The sequence below is a fragment of the Ochlerotatus camptorhynchus genome, unplaced genomic scaffold, assembly GCF_037179485.1.
Source record: "Ochlerotatus camptorhynchus isolate MF236.1 unplaced genomic scaffold, CSIRO-AGI_Acam_v1.1 ptg000832l, whole genome shotgun sequence".
In the NCBI taxonomy this organism is placed as follows: Eukaryota; Metazoa; Arthropoda; class Insecta; order Diptera; family Culicidae; genus Ochlerotatus; species Ochlerotatus camptorhynchus.
The window spans coordinates 58,405-83,638 of NW_027041292.1; the positions used below are offsets into that span (position 1 = coordinate 58,405).

Sequence of the window (25,234 nt, forward strand, 5' to 3'; positions counted from 1 at the left end):
CAATAGTCGCTCTCACTAGAGAAGATTGGAGCATTGTAAAAGCGTTTCAAAACAGTTTTTGACAATTCTTTCGACTGAAATTGTTAGAGCAGCTGGCAGCAAAAGATTGTAAACAAACCAATACTGCATATGTGTGCGTTCCTTAGAGAAAAAGGCTATAGAAAGATGGTTGCTGCTTAGGTTGCCGAGAATACATAAATTCCCCTACATAGTTTTATTTGGAATCCGGTTTATTAAAAAAATAAGTTCTCATCTCAGAATTTCAGCCACGTCCTTTGTGATTCCTCATTGATTCAACAGCCGATTTAATTCCAAATTCACATAACTTACCACCTCACAACACAATGTATACTTACAGAAATCCCGAGATCACACATCCTCCATCATAAGGTGGTCCACACCATGTAACAATCATGCCTTGAGAATCCAGCGTAATACTTGGTTTTCCACTAGGTGGATCAGGAGGGCCCTCAACGCTTACAGATGCAGACATTATGTCACTTCCGTAATTATTTATTATAAACGCGGCATATTTTCCACTTTGGTTAGCATTGATTCCATCTATTGTAAGAATAGAATGTCCAGGTTTTGTAGTAATCGATGCATTGGTATCCTCAATTGGACGACCCTAAAATTAGATCATTATTTTTAATAACTTTGTGATATCACTTCTAGAATTTATGTATTACCGCACGCATCCATATAACTTGGGGCTCCGGGTAACCATTAAATAAAACTTCGAGTCTAAGTTTAGTTCCAGTAAAAACTCTAAAATTCTTCATTATATTTAAAAAATATGGCTCTTGTACTACAGTTGAATCTGGCAGTAATCTCTTATTCGATATACATGGCATAACAGTTAACATCGTGAATGCCGTAGTAGTCATGGTATGATTCTGGATAGTAACCATGCATTGTATTTCTCCGCAATGATTGTAATTAACATTATTTATAAAAAAAAAGTGAAGACCATCCGCGTTCGTTTTCATCTAAAAAAAAATACATATTCTGGGTTAATAAAACTAGAACTTCATGATGCATGATGCAGTTGATTGTAATGCTATAGGTAAAAATAGTATCTTTCTCAAACGCTTGCCTCATCCCGGACAAGCCACGGATGACCCAAGATGGTATTAATGTGACGATAAATGTTAAAAGGACTATAATAATTCAAAAATAAAAAAAACCTAAAAAAATCTTGTTTCCTACTTTTACATTCTAGCGTCTTCGACAAGATTGTTTATCAACAAAACAAATGAACAACTCGTAGCTTTTTAAAGGGTTTTAACAGGGCTACGGTCATTTACTTCTCATAGCTTTATGAAAATATGAAAATTTATGAATTTTTTTTTTTTTATATCAAAGAAATCGGACACAGTATGCTGTAGAATGTTTACGTCTACAGATGTTAAACAAATAAAGTACACTATGGGTTTTAGGTGATGGCAATTATTTCATGATTATAACATTTAATTAAACTTACCTGAAAGTTCTTATTATTTTTTTCGATTATAGAGCCACAAATTTTCCATTCAATGTTACAATTCGGTGGAGTAACATGTGCACAAATAATCACCGCTGATCCAAGCTCTGCCACATACGATTGCGGATAAAGCATTATTTGTGGCAACGATTTGCTTTCACAAATTGATTCCTCAAATTTGACACAGCATTGTGATTTACAGGAACCTCCAACAGAAGTGATGATACATTTATAAACTCCAGAGTCTAACAGGAATGGATCAATGATACGAAGAGACAACACACCTTGTCCATGATCAGTATACCTAAGACATACAAAATTATACATACAACAAATAAAATTTTAGAGCATTTCGGAACATTTCTGTTTTTTAGTTGACTCAGTTTAGTTTATTTAACAAAAAATGAGCGGAAACCTATTTTCAAATGATATCACTAAAAATTAGCTTAGCAAATTAATGTATCCCAAGAATATGTTTTATATGAAATTATTCGCTGCTATTCGGCTCTGAAGCGTCTTTCGTAGACATTTGAACTTATTGGAAAAAAAAATTAGAAGATGGTACCGAAAAAAATATGAAAAAATAAGTATACAGAATGTCCACCTTGTATAAGGACTTTTTTTTTATCGAAGACAACATATCAAGAAGACTGGCAACTTTGCCTGAATCTGAGCAACAGACACAGTAGCGCTGCGCTCGAGCGAAGGTGAAAGCAACGCATAGAAAAATACACAAATACACAAACCTTTCTTCTGAGGATGGAACCTTTGTATCCAATTCGTTTGGAGCATTTGTGCGCGATTGTGCCTGTCTCATACCGGTCGTTTGAGAAAATGGAAGAATTGCCAGTCTTCTTGATGTGATGTGTTGTCTTCACTTTTATGCTAAATTTACATTAAACGAAATGTGAAGTGTATTTGATTCAAAATGGGTGATGTCATTGCATATATGATTTAAACATTAGAACCAATTATTGGAGCTCAAGTTCCAAAATTGGGACACTTACTCTATATTATGCATACTTTTTAACTTACTCCTCCAAACCTGCCGACGACAAATTTTCTCTTTTCTCAAAACAGTAAAAGGAATCTTACAACGAAAATTGTCGTCCTTTGGTAATGCTTTTAAAATAAATTTACCCGTTATGTGTGACGGGGTAACTGGCAACCCAGATCCGATTTGAATAAAATGGTGGAGAAAAAAGCAAAAAATTCCATACGCTAATAAGGGTTGAACCCCTCAACCAAAAGAATAGATTTGCTGACGTTTTAATAAATATAATGGATTATCGAAATTCCTAACACCATACATACCTGAACTCATGGCAATCCTCAATTACTACATCATTGCGAAGCCAAACATAAGTAAAGGCTGTATTGCATTCGACTCTAACCAGAAGATCTGTTTCGTATCCTTCAAATGATGTAACTAAAGGTGGTAAATGCTCAACAATAATTGGAGGTAACATGTTCGAATCTTTATTTGTGGAAACCTGCGCAACCATTCCTGTAGTTTTTCCGGACATGCTTTGTAATATGCAGCAATAATTTGTCATACCGAATGTATTGTATTCTTGAATAATAATTACATAATGGTTGTGCACTATAACGTGTGTTATTTCGTCTTCATCCAGCATTTTTCCATTTGAATAAACTTTCAACGATGTAACTGATGAAGATCGATATTGTCCCGCTAGTACAATCATGTCCGATCCAGTGGAATGTTTCATTAATTGGCGCTTAACTCTTATTGGCGCATTATCAGCGTTGGTCGAAATACTACAACCTTGTGAACCTACTGCTACTTTCAATTGTATAGATGCTTCGACGCGTCCATGATCATTTTCCACTGTGATTCTATAAAATCCTGAGTCTGCTGATGAAACGTTTGTAATTTTCAAACATTTGGTGTTGGATGATTCAGTGAGCACTATGCGATGTGAAGGAATGCTGATAATTCCATTTTTATCCCACACAGACCAGCAGCTTAATTGACTGTGCACTGTGCACTTAAAGCTCACTGAGCCTCCTTCTTTGATAACTTGATCTTGTGGAATGGAATGAAATACTGGTGCTAAGCATTTCTGGTCTCTAGACAGCATCTTAATACTGATAAGATTGTTCAATAGAATACGTTATGGTGGATGGAAATTAACTCTGAAAAAAAAAGGTTTATGTTACATCAGATATTAAAGAATACATCGAAGTTCAGGGTCGAGAAGTTTGACATGTGGATTGCTCTACACTCAAAATAATTGTCACGTCAAAGCTACGTGAAAACAAATGTGGATTTTTTCCATCGCACTTTTCACGTAACACTTACGTGATTTTCTTGTAGCGAAGAACGTATCAATTCCCACCCTTTCAACTGGAGTTTCACGTAAATATTACGTTATTTTTTAGTATTATCTACGAAATCTTTCAGTAAATTTTCAATGTAATTGTGATACAATTTATGTTAAAATCTAATCAAAAGTAATAACATTTTTGATGAATTTTGTCTTCTTTATAAGAATTGCAGTGATTTAAAGTAAAGTAAATGTTGTTATTATTGTATTGATTTTTACATAGCAATTAATTCAAGCATTAAATGATATATAATGTTTACGCAATTATTGAACTGAACAGAATCAGGATTAAAAAAGCCGTTAATTTGTCCAATGTTTATTATTATAATGACAATGAATACTTATTGACTATTTCACAGTGGTTTAGAATTATCTGTATTAAACCTTTTTTTTTGACACGGAAGAAGTAATGTACCGTCCAAAATCTGCAACAAATGACCGGAGATCTCTAAATCACCTAACAGCTCTTGCAGTGCGTTTTGTACGGTGGCCATAATGATTATTTTTTCTTACGTGTGAAACACGTAGAAAGTACGTGAAAATAGAACTGTCAGTATTGGCAGGATGATGTTCCCAACGTACGTGATTTTCACGTAAATGTTATCGGTTAATAACCCTAATAAAAAATAACCATAAACGAACGATAACCCAAATCATTGAACTATTCCATAAATGGTTTGGATACCCAGAACACGTCGTTAAGCAAATTAACCATACAATTTTTATTAGGGAAGGTGGATGTGAAATGTGTTTCAAATAAAAATCAGATGCTAACAACTAAATTCTACTTGTGTCAGGTAGCCTCACAACAAACAATACTTTTTTAGATCTACGTGATTTTTCACGTAACTTTGACGTGACAATTATTTTGAGTGTACATTAGGAACAGTATACACTCAATGATCGGTAACTGTGAATTGAACTGAATATATTATCGTTTCAGTAGAAAACCGGAAAATCCCACACGCGCCAATTGAATTTACTCTCGTTCTGTACGTTAAACATAACGTCGGACATAGTGCGCTGTATTCACACAATGATGCGCTATTCAGCGCACTATGTCCGACGTTATGTTTAACGTACAGAACGAGGGTAAAATCGAATGTCGCGTGTGGGATTTTCCGATGTCCAACTTGAACGACAATATTATGCATCTTGGCGATGTTATTGCTAACGGATTATTTTGTATGGATAGCTGTCATAATGACTTTTTGATAATTCAGTGCCAACATTTCAAAGGGGCGTAATTGCTTTAGCGTGACTGCTTTCTCACCCCAATGCGTCTGGGTTCAATCCCAGCCGAGGTCGGTGGGATTTTTCTGAGGCATAAAAATCTCTGGTCACGTCTTCCTTCGGAAGGGAAGTAAAGCCGTTGGTCCCGGCCCATATGTGTGTTTAAATGGGTGCGATATCCTACGCAGGTGTGGAAGCTGCCTTCCTGCACATTCGATTGCCGTCAATGGATGGCAATCGATGTCCGTCGGTGATTGGCACTAGATTGCGGAACAGAGACCGACGTTAAATAAAGGAAAGAAGAAGAAGAATAAGAAGTAATTGCTTTTGTAAACAATGACTTTACCCGTAAATTTCTCGCGAATGAAATCTTACCTTTCCAAAATAACAATGCTAGCTGGTAAAGAAACATTCCTCTACCTGCTGGTGTCATTATTTTTCATGAGTTAGCTTTTATTCGCGAGAAATCGACGGCTAAAGCCATTGTTTACAAATACAATTACGCCCCTTTGAAATGTTGGCACTGAATTGTTGTTGAACTTCAAAAACTGTTATGTTCGTCACGATGGTTATGCTGGATTTTTAGTATTTGATTTAATAGTAGTAAAGACAAAAAAAATTGCTACAGACAATTGAGCTTCTCCGCGCGTATTACGGATATAAAAAATACTTTGAATCTTATTTGGAAGAAGGCTTGAATTTGTAGTACGTTTCCTGGCTTAATAACGAGGGTTTTTTGAAAAATCCTGAGATAAAAATGATGATAGCATCTTATAATCGATTCAATAACAATAACAAACGAACGCTAATGTTAACGGTATTCTCAGACACAAATGAATCAAACGATTTTGATTAAATCTATCCGACGTTTTGGCCATTCAAAGGAAAACTGAATTGACAAAATAGATACGATATTACAGTTCTAGGGTGCGTCTTACTTGGTGTATCGTTGTTGTCACGGTTTTAGTCGGAGTCTTGGTCAATTCAATATGTTTTTGTATCCTGTGATGTTGAGGTTACTTGTTTGCAACTTATTCCAGGCACAATCAAGCTGCAGCAACTTATTGTGATGGAAGTGTGCTTCTTGGGATATTGTAGTTAATTTTTACGATATAGGCGTAGTTGTACAATGAGATATACATTTTTGAAAATAACGATATGTTTCTTTGGAATTGCGGTAACGGTGGGTTATTCCACGCATTTGACAATCATGAAAATTACTCATGCAAGTGGTTAATACAAAGGTGTAAATATGTATAATTATGTCTTTTCTATGTTCTAAGCAACTATCAATAATATACAGATTTTTGAAGATAATTAAAAAGAAAACAAAAATAAATTGAAAGAGTGATGTTCCTTCATAGTATTTGCGATTTCTATTGTCAACAAACGTAAAGCCGTTGGAAATAAACCGAAGATTTTACCGTGTTAAATTGATCTGTAAACGGCGCCGGTGGTGTAGTGGTTAGCGTGATTACCTCTCACCCCAGCAGGCCTGGGTTCAATCCCAGTCGGCGCCGCCGGGATGTTCTGAGGCATAACATCTCTGATCACGCCTTCCTTCGGATGGGAAGTAAAGCCGTTAGTCCCCGGTTCATGAGTTGATGGGTCGATAGGTAGGGTCCAGGTTTGGGAGCTGCCTTCCTGGCACGTCGGTAGCATTGGTGCTCAGCACGGAAAACAAGATCGACGGAAAAAACAAACCAAAGGAAAAAAAAAAAGTTGATCTGTGTTTGCCGTGTTTTGTGTTATTGGGTGTGCGTTTGTGAAGTAGAAGATTTCATGTAGCTGGTGGACTAGTTGAGAATTTTTTAGTAAAAGTATCGTCCCGTTGATTCCGAATTTCGATATTAGTTTGTTTTCTTTATTTAACGTCGGTCTCTGTTCCGCAATCAAGTGCCAATCACCAACGGACATCGATTGCCATCCATTGACGTCAATCAAATATGCAGGAAAGCAGCTTCTTCACCTGCGTAGGATATCGCAGCCATTCAAACACATGAGCCGGTACCAACGGCTTAACTTCCCTTCCGAAGGAAGACGTGACCAGAGATTTTATACCTCAGAAAAATCCCACTGACCTTGGCTGGGATTGAACCCGGACCCATTGTGGTGAGGAAGCAGTCACGCTTACCACTACACCGCCGGCTAAGCTTACATTTATTAAAATATTTTATTTAAAATTAAAAAAATATTTTAAGCTAATCTCTCAAAATATTAATTTTATGAAATAAAAATAATAAACAAATAAAAATAAATTATTTTATAAAGTTTGTTTTGGTTTGTATCGTATCAGTGTCTCTAGCTGCACTTAATTTGACTAAAGCCCTACAGTAAAAGTATGGACATCTGTCAAAAGTTGTTCCAATCGAACCTTCAGAATGCACCGCTTTGTTCGATTGGAACAGCTTTTTTCAGTTTTGTGGTGACAGTCGTCCATACTTTTACTGTAGGGCTTTAAATTTGACCTACCGTACTTTTGCGTTCTCTGACTCGACGGTTATCTCGCCGTTTGATTGTCCCGATTCGCACATTGAAAATTCACTATCCAGCTTTTCATGCTCGGTAATGGCGGCCTGTTTGTATGAATAAATGTATCCTTCACTGTGCTATTTGACACTAACTGGAGGGCGTATGTTGTTCAATTGTCTTCTGTTCCTTGGAGAGGGAAAGAGAGGGGTCAAAATTCAAACCTCCAGGTAGTGTCAAAAAGCACAGTGAAGGATACATTTGTTCATATAAACAAACCGCCATTATCGAGTATGTAAAGCTGGATAGTTTCTCGACGCGTGATATTCTTTTTTCCGTGTAATGAGAAAACTAATTTGCTTCACTATTTTTTGCAATATGGCTTGCAAAAAACCGTTTTGGGCTCTGAACGCATTGTGGTGACACATTCCACGTGATCTGTGCCAAAGTTGAACTTCTCGATCAACTTGGGTTGTACCCAAATAACGTTTTCTGGATGTGCGGCGCTTTTTTCAAACGACTACGGTCGAAGAAAGTAACCAAAATCGCTCGAATTGGTTCGGCACATTGACAGCAGTATCAAGATACTTCCCTTTCGAGGACTGACGCAATGATGAGAGGACCTGAGATGCAAAAACACAGCGCTTTGGAAGCCTCTGACCCACCCGAAGCAGTCGAGCCTTTAAAAGATCTTATCAACCGAAGTCGTCCAGGCCCTGCTATCGGTAATGGCGACGAGGTCTTCCAGCCTATGCCCACAGGCAAGTATCGTAACATACGTAAACCTCCATCCTCTGAGCCACTTTACGCATAACTCTGGAACGCAACGATGTTAACTCCATGGAAGCCCTAATCAAACCACATTCGAGCTACACAATGGAGCACATTCGCTTCAACTTCTAGCTGTGTTTCTGGTTCAGTAGCCTCCGCATTATCCACATCATTTCTATGCATCCGGCCTGTCAACTGCCAGCAGGTTTATGCCACCACCTGCTCTTCCTCGGATCCGGGACACACTAAATCAGGCACTGAGGAAGCTTCCGAACCTCCCGACCCTGTCGCGCTTGCTGCAAACATCCGCCATCTTAATCGTCCCGGTCCTGTGGTCGGTGATGTTATCGGGGGCTTCCGGCCTGCAACCTCAGACGAGTATGTTTGTGATTCTGAGCTTTCGGTACCTGATGTCCTTTCGATTTCCAGCTCCCGTGATTGCTCCTCGAATGGTCTCCGAATCTACTACCAAAACGTACGTGGGCTGAGGACTAAAATCGACTCGTTTTTCCTGGCTGCTGCTGAGGCCGAATATGATTTGATTGTGCTAACGGAAACGTGGCTCGACGACCGAATTTACTCATCCCGTCTTTTCGGGTCACTCTACTCCATCTTCAGAACTGACCGGTCTCCCCTAAGCAGTCGAAAATCGCGCGGTGGCGTAGTACTCATTGCAGTATCAACGAGACTAGCCAGCTACATAAGTACGTCACCCATTTCCAGTCAACTAGAACAGCTGTGGATTGTCGTAGAACTTCCACAAAGCAAGCTTAGTGTAGGCGCAATCTACCTGCCCCGACCGCAAAAACGACTGCACGATCATCCGTGAGCATGCTGACTACAATCAAGCTGGTTTGCAGTGACGCTTTACAGACAGTGGCACACCATTAGTTGATCCACTGCGTTCGCATATGCCAGTTGCTTGCTGTGATCTTTTGGACGGTTTTAATTTTTACGGGTTGACATGAGGGGCTGTCAACTTGAGCATTTTCGAATCATCTAGCTGAATTGAAAAGATGTATTTTGTATTTTTCCATATTTATGTATTTTTTAGTTAGCGTATTTTTGTATTAAAGCGTATTCAATTCATTACCAAATGTATTTTTCGTGTGCAACGTATTGTTTGTGCATTTTATTTAGGGTATTTGGTTTCAACGTGTACACATGTACGTATTTTTATAATTTGTTTGGCGTATTTTTCGAGGTGTGTATTTACAATTCAGCTAATTTTTGAGGTAGCGGAGACGAGCCAGCCAACGGCTGAAAGTCTCCTTAATAAAGATATAAAAAAAAAAAAAAAAAAAAAAAAATGATGTTAACCCTCCCTCGGGTTGACACAAGCGAATACTTTTCCGAACCGAAATCGACCGTTGCTTGTCCTGGAAAATGATTCCACATTACCGGGCACTTCTGTTTCCTTGCCGGTCGGGCCCCTGATTTATCCAGATGCCGATAATCCCGCTCTCGTCGTGTCATTTAGTTTATCTTCGCCGATTGTATTTACACCGTCATCTGAGTGCTACCTTTGGACTTGCTGCACTGGAAGATGCTATTTTCCGCATTGTCTCAGCACGACAACCCCCGTAAAAGCCTTCATGGTCTAATCCACGCCTACGCGTGCTAAAACGTCAACGCTCTGCCGCCCTCCGAAAGTATTGTAACTCTCGCTTGCCATACTACAAACGACTGTTCAATTTTGCGAGTCGTAGTTATCGAAATTACAATCGTTTTCTCTATAACCGACACGTGAAACGCACGGAATCAAACCTTCGCACGAATCCGAAAAGTTTTTGATCGTTTGTCAACTCCAAACGGAAGGCATCCGGGTTGCCAAGTGCTGGATGCTACTGTTGGGATGCCATGTGATGTGTTTAGTTTCGATATTCCACGCATTTCAGAAGACATAGTGATAGCCGCAACACGCAAACTGAAGCTCTCGTTTGCCGCCGAACCTAACGGCATTCCGTCATCAGTTCTAAAACGTTGTGTAGCCAATCTCTGCCTACCCCTTGCGAGGCTTTTCAATCTCTCGGCACAGCAATGTGAGTTCCCCTGCCGCTGGAATCTTTATTATCTATTCCCAGTCTACAAAAGAAGATAAACGGAATATCGCAAATTATCGTGGAATCACAGTTTACTTCTAACTGTTTGCGATACATGGATTCAGCATGGCAAGTCGATGCTGTTTATATGGATATAAAAGGTGCATTTGACACGGTGGACCATAATATCTTGCTTGCCAAGCTGGAGATATTTGGCGTCTCGTCAACGGCTGGGTATTGGTTCAGATCTTACTTGGTGAATCGCTATCAAAATACTATCAAAATGATATCTAATTTTGTTTTTGAAATCATGTTGATCTCATAATTTGATGTTATTTTTTAATTTCGGTTGAATGCATATTTTGATATTATTTTGATTTTTTTTTAAATATAATTAAAAACAAAATTTGATATTTTATAAAAGAGCATCCACATTTATCACTGAAATCTACATTTAATTTTATTTTTTCTTCTTACGAGTCAATCCGGATGCATGCTGTTTTCTTAGCGAACATTACAAAGACAATTATGATTTTAAAAGTGTTGTTTTACAACATTTGTTGATATTATCATCAGTTCGTCTGTAATACATTGTCAAATATTGTAATTTACCTTTCGTAGGCTTAGTCGATTTCTTAGCTCATATTTAAACATATTGTCATAAATCTCATTAACTATCAGTTCTCTCCCAACAAAATAAATATTGTCATTCATGTCTGTTAAAATATGTTCGATGCAAACCCGAAAAAAAATAACAACAAAAATACAATAAAAAACAATGTAACAATAAGACGAAAATTATTGTCTTAACAATGATTTATATTGTTACGTCTACAATAAATTTACCTTGATTTATGTTGTACAAAACAGTAAATTTCATGGTAAATGAAAAATTTACAATAAAAAAGGGGGGTTGTTAAGTATCTTAACAATAAAATTTTCGTGATTTCCCCATATAATTTTTTTTTTCAATAACATTATATATTATTGTTATTTTACTGTTGGTTGGCGAATTTATTGATTAAAAAAATAACAGTGTACTTTAGAGTGTGTGTGTTGGCTTGACAGATCTACTTTATCGACTTTAAAAATAAATCGAAAAAATAAAACATCGTCCCGGGAAGGGAAGGGGTGGTATGTCTGTTACGGGTGAGTCCTTTTTTTACTGGTTATGGATTGAGATTCGATCCGGAACTTGTCAGAAATAGAGGCCAACTCCCCAGCACTCGATCTCTCTAGGTCACGTCTCCTTGGTGGTTGAGCGTCGTTGATAAGTTAATGCATTCAACTGGAGAGAATCGCCCATGAAATATGCTTCCACCTGAGAGTTATTTCCTGACATCTTCAAGTGGTGGATTTTTTTTATTATTATTGTATGATTATTGACTGCACGGAAAAGGTCTGCATTAAGCGGGATTTAGATGAGGCAGGAGAGTTGAGTTCAACTCAAACCGATTTGGTCGTAGGTGTTCAATTGACTTGGCAACGAATAGAGCCAAACGAACTGTCAAAGCAAGAGCCATACGAGCAGCGCCTATCTTGATTACATTGGCTGTGTTGCTGACCCTCTCATAGTCTGCATGCTTCAATCACATTTATTTTTATTGTTCGTGAAGTAACCCACAATGAAAACACACCAATATTTAATGTAACAACATTTTTTATTGTAATAGAGTTGTTCATTATTGTTCGTGATCGAATCATGTTAACAATAAAATAAATGAAAAATACAATAAAAATCATTGTAACAACATTTTACTATGTACATTCATTGTACAGCTAGGTAGCAGTTTTGCCGTTTTCGGAAGGGTACAACATTATTACAATCATTTTTATTGTCGACAATAAATATTAATGTTAGAGCATTGTTTCCACTGAAAATTTCACTGTAATTTTTTTTTCGGGAAGGAATTGATCATTCATAATGATATAAGAGTCATCGTAAACTAATGTTTTACATGATTCGTGTGTTCTATTCCTATATTGAATATAATTCCACTAGAATTTGTCATGAAAACAAAACTCTAAATTTAAAAACTTCACATCGTCTATTTCTATGCTATTGGATCTAATAAACTTCAATCGTTTGTCATATTTTAACTTTTGTTATTTGTCTATCATGACAAAAGCGTACTTTCTTGTAATGTGTACCACTGGATGATTATATTAAATCAAAATATCAAATTTAGTTTTCATTTTATTTTCATTCTCTGCTGGGGTATGTACGGGTTAAGATTGGCGCGTCGGAATCGGATATTTTCTCAAACAACTCGGGAGCTCCGCAAGGCAGTAACATACACACTTAGAAAAATTCATGTAAATTTAGGTGTTCAGAGAGTGACACATACGAGCGTCAATTTTGACATAAAATTAAGTTATAACAGACGCGAAATATAACTCAATGAAACGTATTTTTCGTCGAGCAACGAACTTTCAGTCTCCGAGCACATAATATTACATGACATGTTTGCTTACGTCTCATATTTTATGTCAAAGATGGATTCCGTCACGTATAAAATTAGTTATTTCTAAATGTGTACACACACACACACACACACTTAGAAATACCTAATCTTACAAGCATAATCTCTAAACAAGCATATCATGTAAAATTAAGTGCTCCGAGACTGAAAAGTTCGAAAGTACGTTTGATGGAACTGAATTTTACGTCTATTATGACTCAATTTTATGTCAACATTGACGCTCGTATATGTCGTATATGTGTCGGGGTCTCATAGCCTAGTCAGTAAAGGCACGGTATTACCAAGCTGGAGGCGGCGGGTTCGATTCCCGGTCCGGTCGAGGGAATCTTTTCGGGTTGGAAATTTTCTCGACTTCCCTGTGCATAGAGTATCATTGTGCTTGCCACACAATATACAAATGCATGCATTGGTATTGGCATCGAAAGCTCTCAATTAATAACTGTGGAAGTGCATTTAGAACACTAAGTTGAGAGCACGCAATAAGCTAAAATGCACTAAGCAATAAGCTTGAAATGCGAATAAGAATAGAATATGTCAGTCTCAGAGCACCTACATTTACATCATTTTTTTAAGTGTGCAGTTAAAATTATTTTGTAATTTTACACGAATTTTCATGCACATAGCAAGAGCATGCATATTCATGTAAAATTAAATATGTTTTTAAATTTACACGACTTGAAATTTACATGTATGTAAAATTAAACGTCACTTGAATTTTACATGGATGGCTTTAGATGAGCTAATCTTGTAATTTTACAGGATACTTAAAATTACACGCATTTGGTATATGACTACCTTATACTTGTTTGAATTACACACTTAGAAAAAATCATGTAAATTTAGGTGTTCTGAGATTGACGTATACGAGCGTCAATTTTGACACAAATTTGAGTCATAATAGACGAAAAATTCAGCTCAATAAAACGTACTTTTCGTCGAGAAACGAACTTTTCAGTTTCGGAGCACTTAATTTTACATGACATGTTTGTTTACGTCTCATCCTTCATGTCAAAGATGGATTCCCGCATAAACGCGAACCATAACTTGACCTTACCGATAATAATTATAAATTGTTTATAATCCCTCCTTAACTTTAACTGAAATGATTATGGAACTTTACATGAACGTTTGTGTGATAAAGTTTTAACCTTATGTATTATTGTTTTTTGAAAGCGGACCTCACAAATAATGGGTTGTTAAGAACCATTACCATTCAAAATTCTTGTTTTCTCCATATATTTTCGGGAGGAGGACTATATAAGAACCTTTTAACTTATGGTTTGAAAACATTAATGGTTATGGTTATGATAGTCAGTAAGGTCCATTAATGGTTTTGTATTACCGCTCAACTTTACGTGGAATATATCGTGAATTGGTAACACTAGTTTACAAAACAACATAAAAAGTGTGAACTTTAGTGGTTGACCAACGTTTCTAATGCAAAATCCTATGCTGAATTCAATGCCGTAGTCAGAAAAAATTAAAGTAGAGCCATTTTTGAGATAAACAAAAATTTTGATTTTTTGAATTTTGGACAAAAGTACGATTACTAAAATGTTAATATCTTTAGAACTAATGCACCAATTTTAAATCTTTTTTTATGAAAGTGAAGCTAAATAAATTTGCTATCGTTCACTAGAATATTATGTCTTAATTAAAAATTTAATTTTGAAGTCATTTAAAAATTAAAAGCATTTTTTTTTATTTTTCCTGCGAATTTTCCATAAAAATCTTGTTTTAATCAACATTTTCAATGAGATAAATAGATTCAAAAAATCATTCCATAATTTATTCTTAAAGTTCATTAAAAACTGGAGAAAATGAGCCTTTACTGGATGAAATCAGTTGGAAATTGTCGAAGTTATGAAATTTTTTGTAAAATCATGGAAATTGAATGTTCCAAGATTGGCCGTTGTCCCGCTCCACTTCCAGTAAGCCTTTCTGCGGACGTGTACGCATACGGTGCATTTCACTAACACTACCAGCTGTCACGCAAAATTAAATGGGATATTTTCAACAATATAATTTACGCTAGCGTTTGTGAGACCGCTCGGCGAGAACCTAACGCAACCAACTCAATTTGACAGCTTTCTTTCTTTAACATTGCTTAACGATGTATGTATACTACAAAACGTGAATTCAAGTGTAAAAATGATCCTCAAAAGTTTTGTTACGCGTGTGGCAACTATATATTTACAAAATCGGTCAATTTCACTGCTTCGTTGCAAACTGCATACAGGCTTTATTTTAAAATTGATCCTGGAGACTTTGACGAACCGTGGATTCCAAAAGCATTATGTAGTTCGTGCAAAACGTGCTTGGCTAGGTGGATGTCAGGCGCAAGGTAAATTGATTGTTTGAATAACTTTCATATAAACAATTTATGTACAGCATGGTAGTGCTTTGTTCTTTCCTGATCGACAATATCTTACTTCATCTATTTTTGATAAGTGTTAATGTCTTACTTACTAACTCACTTATTTGTTATCTGTCAGTCGCTATTTGTCCTTTGACATGCCCACCATATGGCGTCGACCGTTTTGTCATGCAACGGATTGTTATTTCTGTTTGACAAAAGTTAAGCAACAAGGACGTCACAAAACAGTTGAGTATCCACAAGTGGCTTCTATGACAAAACCTGTTCCACATTCAAGTTCGGTCCCGTATCCTGTTTATCCAAAGTGGAAACGAGCGCCCTCTGTTGAATCGACCGTTACAAAAAGTGAGGAGGAATTCAAGGAGGAATGCGAGGAAGACTTCGAGGTGGAATTGGAAAGAAACCCAAAACTGTTTACACAATCCGAATTTAATGATTTGGTGCGAGATCTCGACTTATCGAAGGAGAAATCCGAATTGCTGGCATCACGCTTGAAAGAACACAACATGCTGAGCAAGGCTGCCATGACGTAAACGGCTTGTTTGAAGAGTTTGGTGAGCCATATGATCCAGCTGAATGGCGTTTATTCATCGATAGCAGCAAGTTGAGCTTGAAATTTCCATGATTTTACTGCATCAAGGGAATGAGAAACCTTCTATTCCATTAGCTTATGCCGTTAATATGAAGGAAACGTATGAATCAATGGCTCTATTGCTCAATTTGATAAATTACAATCAACACAATTGGAAAATTTGTTCCGATCTTAAAGTGGTTGCCATGATGACTGGATTGCAACAGGGATACACAAAATATATGTGTTTTTTGTGTAAATGGGACAGTCGAGCTCGTAAGGAACACTACGTCCGAAAAGATTGGCCAAAACGGGATAATTTCACAATTGGTAAAGACAACGTTAAAAATGATCCTCTTGTGGTAAAAGAACGCATAATACTTCCACCACTACATATAAAACTTGGGCTATTCAAAAATTTCGTCAAAGCGTTGCAAAAAGAAGGGCCGGCATTCCAGTACTTGAAATCAGTATTTCCAAATTTATCTGACGCAAAGATAAAGGGGGGTGTATTTGTTGGCCCACAGATCAAAAAACTGCTCAATGATTCCGCATTCAATACAGTTTTGACACCAGATGAGGAAGAAGCGTGGAAATCGTTCCAGCGTGTTGTCACAACCTTTTTAGGAAATTTCAGAAGCCCAGATTATGAGGAAGCCGTCGATGAATTGCTAAAAAATTATGAGAAAATAGGTATAAATCAAAAATATTGTGTTTGTTACATATAATTAATTTCAAATCCTTTTATTTCACTGAACACAGGTGTGAATATGTCTTTTAAGATACATTTCCTACATTCTCACATGGATTTTTTCCCGGAAAATCTTGGTGACGAGAGTGATGAGCACGGCGAACGTTTTCACCAACAAATGAAGATGATGGAACGTCGTTACCAAGGGTTTTGGGATGAAGCAATGATGGGTGACTATTGTTGGTTTCTGATTCGAGAAACAAGTTCAAAACATCGAAGACAATGTCATTCGATTCTCAATCATTTTTAATAAAACCTAAATAAATTTCTTTTGTATCAACTCGGTTTTAAATCCTGATATGCCTTGATATGTAGAGAAAAGAATCTCCCATGAAAACTTTACATGCGATTTGGATGCTCACAACGACACCTAGAAAAGGAACTCTAAAGCTGTTGTATTTCAGCAACATTTTTAAGTGTTTTACAAAAATGCTCATAACTTCGACAATTTCCAACCGATTTCATCCATTAAAGGCTCATTTTCTCCGGTTTTGAATGGACTTTAAGAATAAATTATGGAATGATTTTTTGAATCTTTTTATCCCATTAAAAATGTTGATTAAAACAAGATTTTTATGGAAAATTCGCAGGAAAAATAAAAAAAAATGCTGTAAATTTTTAAATGACTTCAAAATTAAATTTTTAATTAAGACATAATATTCTAGTGAACGATAGCAAATTTATTTAGCTTCATTTTCATAAAAAAAAGATTTTAAATTGGTGTACTAGTTCCAAAGATATTGACATTTTAGTAATCGTACTTTTGTCCAAAATTCAAAAAATCAAAATTTTTGTATATCTCAAAAATGGCTCTACTTTAATTTTTTCTGACCACGGCATTGAATTCAGCGTAGGATTTTGCATTGGAAATGATCATCACCTTACCGAGTTCAAAAATGCTGTAAACTAGTGTAATCAGTTATTTACACGCAACCAATTCGCGATATATTCCACATAAAGTTGATCGATGTTACAAAACTATTCATGGACCTTACTGACTACCATAACCATAACCATTAATGTTCTCAAACCATAAGTTAAAAGGTTCTTATATTCTGACCGATCATTAGCATTCTTGTCATTTTTCAATAATCAAGCAGTCATGAGAATAATTCTTATGCGGTTTTGACATCAGCAATTCTGACGCTACTATATATTTCTACAAAATCACATTGATAGATTCAGTGACTGGTGTGACTTGAACCGCATGAGAGTAAACTCTAACAAGTGCTCGATAATCAACTTCTCTCTCAAAAAAAGAGCCCTTAAAGTTCAATTACACACTCCTGGATATTTCAATTGAACGAGTAAGTCATTTGAAGGACGTGGGTATTATCTTGGACTCACAACTGACGTTCAAACAGCACATTTCATTCATGGTAGTTAAAGCCTCCAGATCTTTGGGGTATATCTTAAGGATAGCTAAGGATTTCACTGACGTGTACTACCGTAAATCGTTATACTGTTCCCTAGAACGATCTACATTAGAATATGGTGCAGCTGTTTGGAACCCTTTTTATCATAATGGAGTTAAGTGAATCGAGTCAGTTCAACGCAGATTCATTCGCTACGCACTTCGGCGATTACCGTGGTGTAATTCTTTAAGGCTGCCCCCCTATGAGGAACATTGTTCATTAATACACCTAGAACCTCTCAACACTCGTCGCGATACTCTAAGATCCATGTTTGTCGCTGATGTTGTGTAGAATCGAGTTGATTGCCCAGCTTTATTGGAACAAAAAGACATCAATGTGCAGCCTAGCTGCTTGAGAAACAATCAGATGCTTCGATTGCCACTTATTAGCATTAACCATGGCTTGCATAGCGCTATCATGGTCTTCAAAGATTATTCAACCGAGTTGCATCTGTGTTTGACTTTCACATGTCACGTGAGTTACTGCGACGAAAATTTACTGCTCTATTTTTTTGGAGAAAAAATCGTAACGAGTAGTTTTTCGATTTTACTATACGTTTTATTATGTATATGACAGTCAGTAGTGTTAACTAACCATCATTAGGGCCACGAGCAGAAATTAAATAAATACATAAATAAATACATAAATATATACAAAAAGCGTAATTAGTTGAAGTACAGCCGAGAAACAACGGTGGGTGGACGGTACCACCCACCACAAAAATGGAGGGATTATTGTACTATGTGAATGAAAGCAGGGAACCTGAAAATGAGTAATTGAAAATTTATAAAATTTAATAAATTTAATTTGAGCTGCACAAAACCACATTTCTTGACACGCCTCGTATCTCTGAACAGTAAAATAAAAAACGATATGATTTATGCAAATTGTAAAATACATCCCTTATTTTCCGGGTAGAAAGTTCAACAGGCAGGCAATTTTTTTTGGTTTTGTATTATAGTTACTTGAACACATTTTAGGTGATTTGTGAAATTTTCTCGAATAAACATGCCATACGACCTATTGAGCCGAAAGATGAAGGATGTATCTTACAAGTTGCATCAATCAAATCTTCAATTTTGACAATATTCTGAGATACCAACTGTTTAGAAATTACTATTTTTGCGTTATTCGCGCCAACATTGTTTTACAAGTTTTTTCAATTGCAAATGCCCTTTTTCTAAAAGTTTTTCGCTTCCATTCATGTAGCACGTTTAAATTCTAACGTATCACAGCAATTTATCACCATAATGTTGACTAGCAGCAGAGATAGAGAGGAATGAATTTTGGCCGCTATGGGCATTGTTCCCTATCAGGCGTGAACTTAAAAAATTAAATACAGCAAGAACGTAGAAAAAGCCTAAATGTATGCATCCTTGGATTGGGTATGAGTATTTTACTCACAGTATTCGAAATCAGGATTTTGCAGATCTTTATAATTTTACGAATTCAATTGCGAATTTAGCTATTTTCACTAAGCAATGCCAATTTAAGTATGATTGGAAATTTTATCAAAGCTTTAAAGCAATCTTTAAAAACAAAACATGGGGTACAAGACTATGATAAAAAAACGAAATTGTTACTTGGAAATACCCCTAATTCAACGTTTGCATGGCATTGTACTTAAATTTTGATACACTTGATGTGTTAAATTAGAATTTTCCATAACAAAGGCATTTTATGCGCATCTTCCCTATATGTACAATATATATTTTCAGTAATCAAAGGATCACATCTTAGTCCTTGTTACTTTTTTATGCCTTGTTGATAGTGACAAGACTCGGCTTTGTCCATGATCTTGAAACAAGGAAAAAATGATTAGTTAGTCTTCATCGATGTGATTCTTAATCTACTCGTTCACGTCATGGCTTAATTTTGTTGCTAAGGAATCCAATTTTGACTAAAAAAAGGGGCGCGCCTTTTGAGGGTGCTTCAACACTCCGAAGGGTATAAATAGCGGAACCTTTCAATTAGAATTGATTCCTTGCGATGAAGGCAAGAATGACAACACAGTATCAAAAACGAATACTTCATCATCTCTCAATAGTGATGTAGTAATACCGTAATACGACATGCACTAAACTAAGGACACGGGATTTACTACAATAGATCAAAGTACTGGTCGCAGTGATGTTATGTCCCGAACAGAAAAAAAAGATAAAAAAGCTTTTCGTACGCCACAGCCCGCTTTAGTTCACTACATTCAATGCATTTCTCGTTAAAGGATGTAAGAAAACCATACTTACATAGGGTAAATTATGGCTTCGGCACCCATTGACTGTTTTCGGCAACCGAAATTGAAACGTTAATTTCACTGTATTTTCCCATCAAAACTCTTCGCTGAATGTATTAAGCCGATTCCTTACCTTTTCAGCTTCAATCTGATTACATTTTTACGACTGTGCAATCCTGTTATGCCATATTTTTCTTTAAATTAAATATACACACTTCAAAATACGGCTGATTTCGAGTTGCCGATAATAGAACAGCTGGTTAACACGCAGTTCAAATGGAAAGGGTGCCGAAGAAAAAGAGACTGACGACAATAGTCACACTCACCTGAGAAGTTTGGAGCGTTGTAAAAACATGTTCAACCCGTTTTGATCAATTCTGTCGATTGGAATTGGTTGAACAGCAAGCAGCAGATAAACGTCAACAAACAAACCTGTCATGTATGTGTGTGACGCTAAGAAATCGCTAATAGAAGTTCGGACGCTGCTTAGATTGACGAGAATACGTAAATTCCCCTATAATGTTTTTGTCATTTATTTTGCGTGTAAAGTGTAAAGTAAGGCAAGCAAGCTATGTTAACAATGATATATATCGTAAAAAGAATATATTTAAAAAATAACTTCACCTTATGTCTGTACATCAAGGACGAAATAAAGTTATATGTTTCAATTCTTCAAAACGTGTATTAAATAAAAATCAAAACATGGTTCAAATAAGCGCATGGCACACTAAGGCGACTTTAAGGTGATACGGCACGTCATGCAACAATGGCTGTCCCTACAATCATTAAATAAACGTGTTTTGGTATGCGTACGAAAGACATCTTCCTACAAAACAGTAAATTACTAATTACATACCTTAAAAAATGGGCCTGAATTGTATGAATAAGATCTGGATACATATTGTAATACTTTTCCACCAAAATATTGCCAATTCATTCACGCATTGGTAATATTTGCATTAAAAAGTACGATCAGCCGATTTTGTTCTGCTCAGGGCATGAAATTTCAATAACTGTTTTCACTAGCTTTCACTTCTCAGAACCACACTAAAAACAATTACGACACGTGCTTCTACAAGCACTTTCAAGTGAATTCACTTTTAAAGACGATATTTACTTAAATAATACCATTTGCATCGTTATAAACGCGAGCCGCGAATAATTTTGCAAGCTGAAACTGTTTTGTTTACCTTTTTTCTACACACCGCATTACGAAGGTATGTGTACGAATCATCTATCATCGTATCATCGTATCCAGTGTTGTCGATTTAATTGAAACAAAGTGTGTAAAAACAATGCTTTTATTGCTTTTTAAGGTGCTTAAACTCTGTTCAATGTAGTAACCATCACTAATAAATGTTTAAAACAATTTCTTATTTTGCTTCTCAAGACAAAAAATGAAAATAAATGAACCTAGAAATCTTGTATAGAAAACATATGTGTCGTTTCGGTTGCACTGCTCGAAGCCATCAGCTGATATGCAAAAGGCGGCAAAAGGATGATTCGAAAACAAAAAAATACACGATAAGAAAAAATATCCAGTGGCCAGTTCATTTTTGCCTACTTTTGACTTTGAGTATAATCACGTTGAGTATAATCATATTACACCTACAACTAACTATTTTTGGGTAGAAGCGAATTGTCAATTTCATACTAATTGAACACAATCAAATGAAAACTCTTCGATCCACATTACCTACTTTTGGCTTCCTGCAATATAGTGCCGAGATTTGTAAAATTGAGTTACTTTGGAATCTTTTTTCTTACCGTGTAACTGGAAGTTTGAGCTCTGGAATCACTTTTGGGCAGGTCGTATGTAACCAAAGTGTACAAAGTGTGATGTTGAATCAATTAACTACAATGATGACTTGACATGTTGGGCTTGGTGGCTAGGCGCATAATTATTTTCTGTATAGGGAAGGTGAGGGGGGAGGGGGGAGGGGGTCGATAATTTTGACAAATTGAATAGAAATGTAGTGATAGTCTCTGTTACACATTCGACCTAATAATAACGAATTCTAGCAGCTATGTTTACGGTAGTTGCGGTAGTGCATTATGTACACTCACACCACTACAGCATCAATGATAATCAATTCACTGGCACATAGAAAGGAGAGAGAAAAAAGCAAAAAAAAGCGTGACGCATCGCATCACCTTAACATCTTCAAGATTGCCAAAATAACCTGCAGTCACCTTACGCGTAGCAGAAGATATGCTATCCTATAGAATCGTTGGTTCTTGGAGATACACTGAACGTTAGTTCCGTGAAAGATTTTGAGCTCCAATGTATTTCATCTATGTCCTGGAACAATATTAAGTTTAAGAGCAAATGCCGCTCGCTCAGTGAAACGTTAACATGTTTCAGTTTTCAGTTACCGAACGTTCAGTGTATTTTGTAAGTCATTGTTTTCGATTGCACCTTTTATCTTTGATCTAGGATATCCAGTTATGTGTAAGAACATGCTTAATTTTAAAAACAACTCACCCAACAATAAAAAGTTTGACTTATGACAAGGTTTTTTGCAATATAAAATCGCCATGCACTTTAAAAAATAAATCAGTATGAAGGGTTGACGGTGAAAGCCTGCTAACGATAAATCATCAATCAACATTGACGTATTCGTATTCGATTTTCAGCATCAGATTCAATAATTTGTGTTCTGTCCCAAAAGAGAGTAGCATAAAATGAGAACAAAACATAAGCATTCCGACTATCACTCGTTCATAAAAAAACATATGTTTGTTTACTCCCGTACACAGCTGCCTTCTGTATTTTTGTAATTTATTCTGATGATTAAGCATCAAATTATTTACCCTGCATTTATTTCTCTTAAACTTCACGGTTCATGAAATATGTCAGCTGTCAAAAATATCCACAAAATGGTATGAAGATTGGTACAAACTAGTAGTGCTCGATTTGTTCCGATTTGGGCAGTAAAATTATAATCCTTTCGTATTCATATGAATGTACAAAACACAATAATCACGCTTACAACTGAAGTGAATCAACTTAAATAGAAAAGTAAATAATAAACACTGATATCACTCACAGGTGGCGATTGATGTATGTGGCACTCTGATTCTAAATAAATGACGCTTCACTATTGGCGTTGACGGCACTGTCGAAAAATTTGCTCTTCCAGCAAATGTAGACAGTTTCTTATGGGAATTTTCGATGGAGTGAAAGGATAGTACGAAGTCCGCCATGTTTCACGCACAGTCTGACGTTTGCTTATGGATTTTCTCATAGGAGTAAAGAGCTACAGAGTCGCCGTCAACGCCAATTATGATTTCACTCTCTCTATCTCTCATTTTCTGGTTTTATGTTACGTATCTGTTTCTCTTGTTGAAAGGGCGTATTCCGATGAGATATGTTGGGTTAAAGATCCTATATTGGCCAATAGTATTTTTTCCCCCATGACCAAAAACTTTTAGGGGTAAATTACATACCATATGCACTAGACCTGTTCATTTTAAACGAAATGTTCGGAATGTAACGGGTCAACCGTGATTACTGTTCGTCATGTTAATTTGAACTTTTGTGCAAATTTTCAGCAAAATCGGTGTTGATTTAGAGGTGCTTCTAGTTAATTTTATGTTTTCAAGGTAATTTACGGCTTATAATATTTGTATCTCGAGACTGAAACAACGAAAGCTGCTGTAACAACTTTCATAGCAAAGCTTAATGTGTTATCTACCAACTTTGTGGCCAAAGGTTGACTATTCGAAGTGATTTTATTGAATTTTCACTTAGTTTCATGCTCGAAGATGTGAAGAATTTTAAAGTATTTGTTCTACGAATTTTCCACCCATATGATATAAAAATGTGTAGTGTACGGCATAATGTTCCTCATATTGTTCTAGAAGTTTCGTTCCAACATAGTTTTCGTGTATATTTCATAGATTGAGAGATAAAAATCAGAAAAGAGGCCGTTTAGCTAAAATTCACAAGACAACAGAACCAATAAAAGTCAATTAGATTGACAGAACATAGTTGCATTGCTTTTCAATGACGACCGATGACTGTTTCATTGATATATGATTTTTTCATAAATATGAATCCTCAGTAGACGTGTTTTTTTATCAAAGGCAAGTGTCACTCGAACCATAACAGCAATTTATAAAATAACGAACATTTGAATGACTCGAGTGACACTTGCCTTTGATAAAAAACACGTCTACTGAGGATTCATATTTATGAAAAAATCATATATCAATGAAACAGTCATCGGTCGTCATTGAAAAGCAATGCAACTATGTTCTGTCAATCTAATTGACTTTTATTGGTTCTGTTGTCTTGTGAATTTTAGCTAAACGGCCTCTTTTCTGATTTTTATCTCTCAATCTATGAAATATACACGAAAACTATGTTGGAACGAAACTTCTAGAACAATATGAGGAACATTATGCCGTACACTACACATTTTTATATCATATGGGTGGAAAATTCGTAGAACAAATACTTTAAAATTCTTCACATTTTAAGATATCTTCGAGCATGAAACTAAGTGAAAATTCAATAAAATCACTTCGAATAGTCAACCTTTGGCCACAAAGTTGGTAGATAACACATTAAGCTTTGCTATGAAAGTTGTTACAGCAGCTTTCGTTGTTTCAGTCTCGAGATACAAATATTATAAGCCGTAAATTACCTTGAAAACATAAAATTAACTAGAAGCACCTCTAAATCAACACCGATTTTGCTGAAAATTTGCACAAAAGTTCAAATTAACATGACGAACAGTAATCACGGTTGACCCGTTACATTCCGAACATTTCGTTTAAAATGAACAGGTCTAATATGCACAACTGATTTATTTATTTTATTTATTTATTGGAAACAAATACATGAGATACGATATTGTCTTGTAAATATCCATTAATATACATATGACGTAATTGACGAGGCTCGGTAGCTCAGTAGTTACCATTTCTTCTTCTTCTTCTTCCTCGCATTTCAAGCTTATTGCATATGGCATATTAGCTTATTGCGTGCTCTCAACTTAGTGTTCTAGATGCACTTCCAAAGTTATTAATTGAGAGCTTTCGATGCCCGTA

At 36.1% G+C, this 25,234-nt stretch overlaps 1 protein-coding gene across 6 annotated transcripts in view; it reads right to left on the minus strand.

Moving 5' to 3' along the window:
* LOC135715179 (myosin light chain kinase, smooth muscle-like) overlaps positions 1 to 23,449 on the minus strand; it is a 34,937-nt gene extending 11,488 nt beyond the window's left edge. For 2 of the 6 annotated variants that reach the window (XM_065238574.1, XM_065238575.1), the window contains exons 1-5: positions 22,991 to 23,449; positions 2,798 to 3,640; positions 1,484 to 1,787; positions 690 to 989; positions 357 to 628 (exon numbers count right to left, since the gene is read on the minus strand). In XM_065238574.1, coding sequence (XP_065094646.1) covers positions 357 to 628; positions 690 to 989; positions 1,484 to 1,787; positions 2,798 to 3,585 — 1,664 coding nt within the window. In that variant the 5' untranslated portion in view covers positions 3,586 to 3,640; positions 22,991 to 23,449. Of the gene's footprint in view, positions 1 to 356; positions 629 to 689; positions 990 to 1,483; positions 1,788 to 2,797; positions 3,921 to 22,990 lie in introns of those variants that run through there. The other 4 variants (XM_065238570.1, XM_065238572.1, XM_065238571.1 and 1 more) reach the window with 4 other exon arrangements.
* Between the last annotated feature and the right edge of the window lie 1,785 nt (positions 23,450 to 25,234).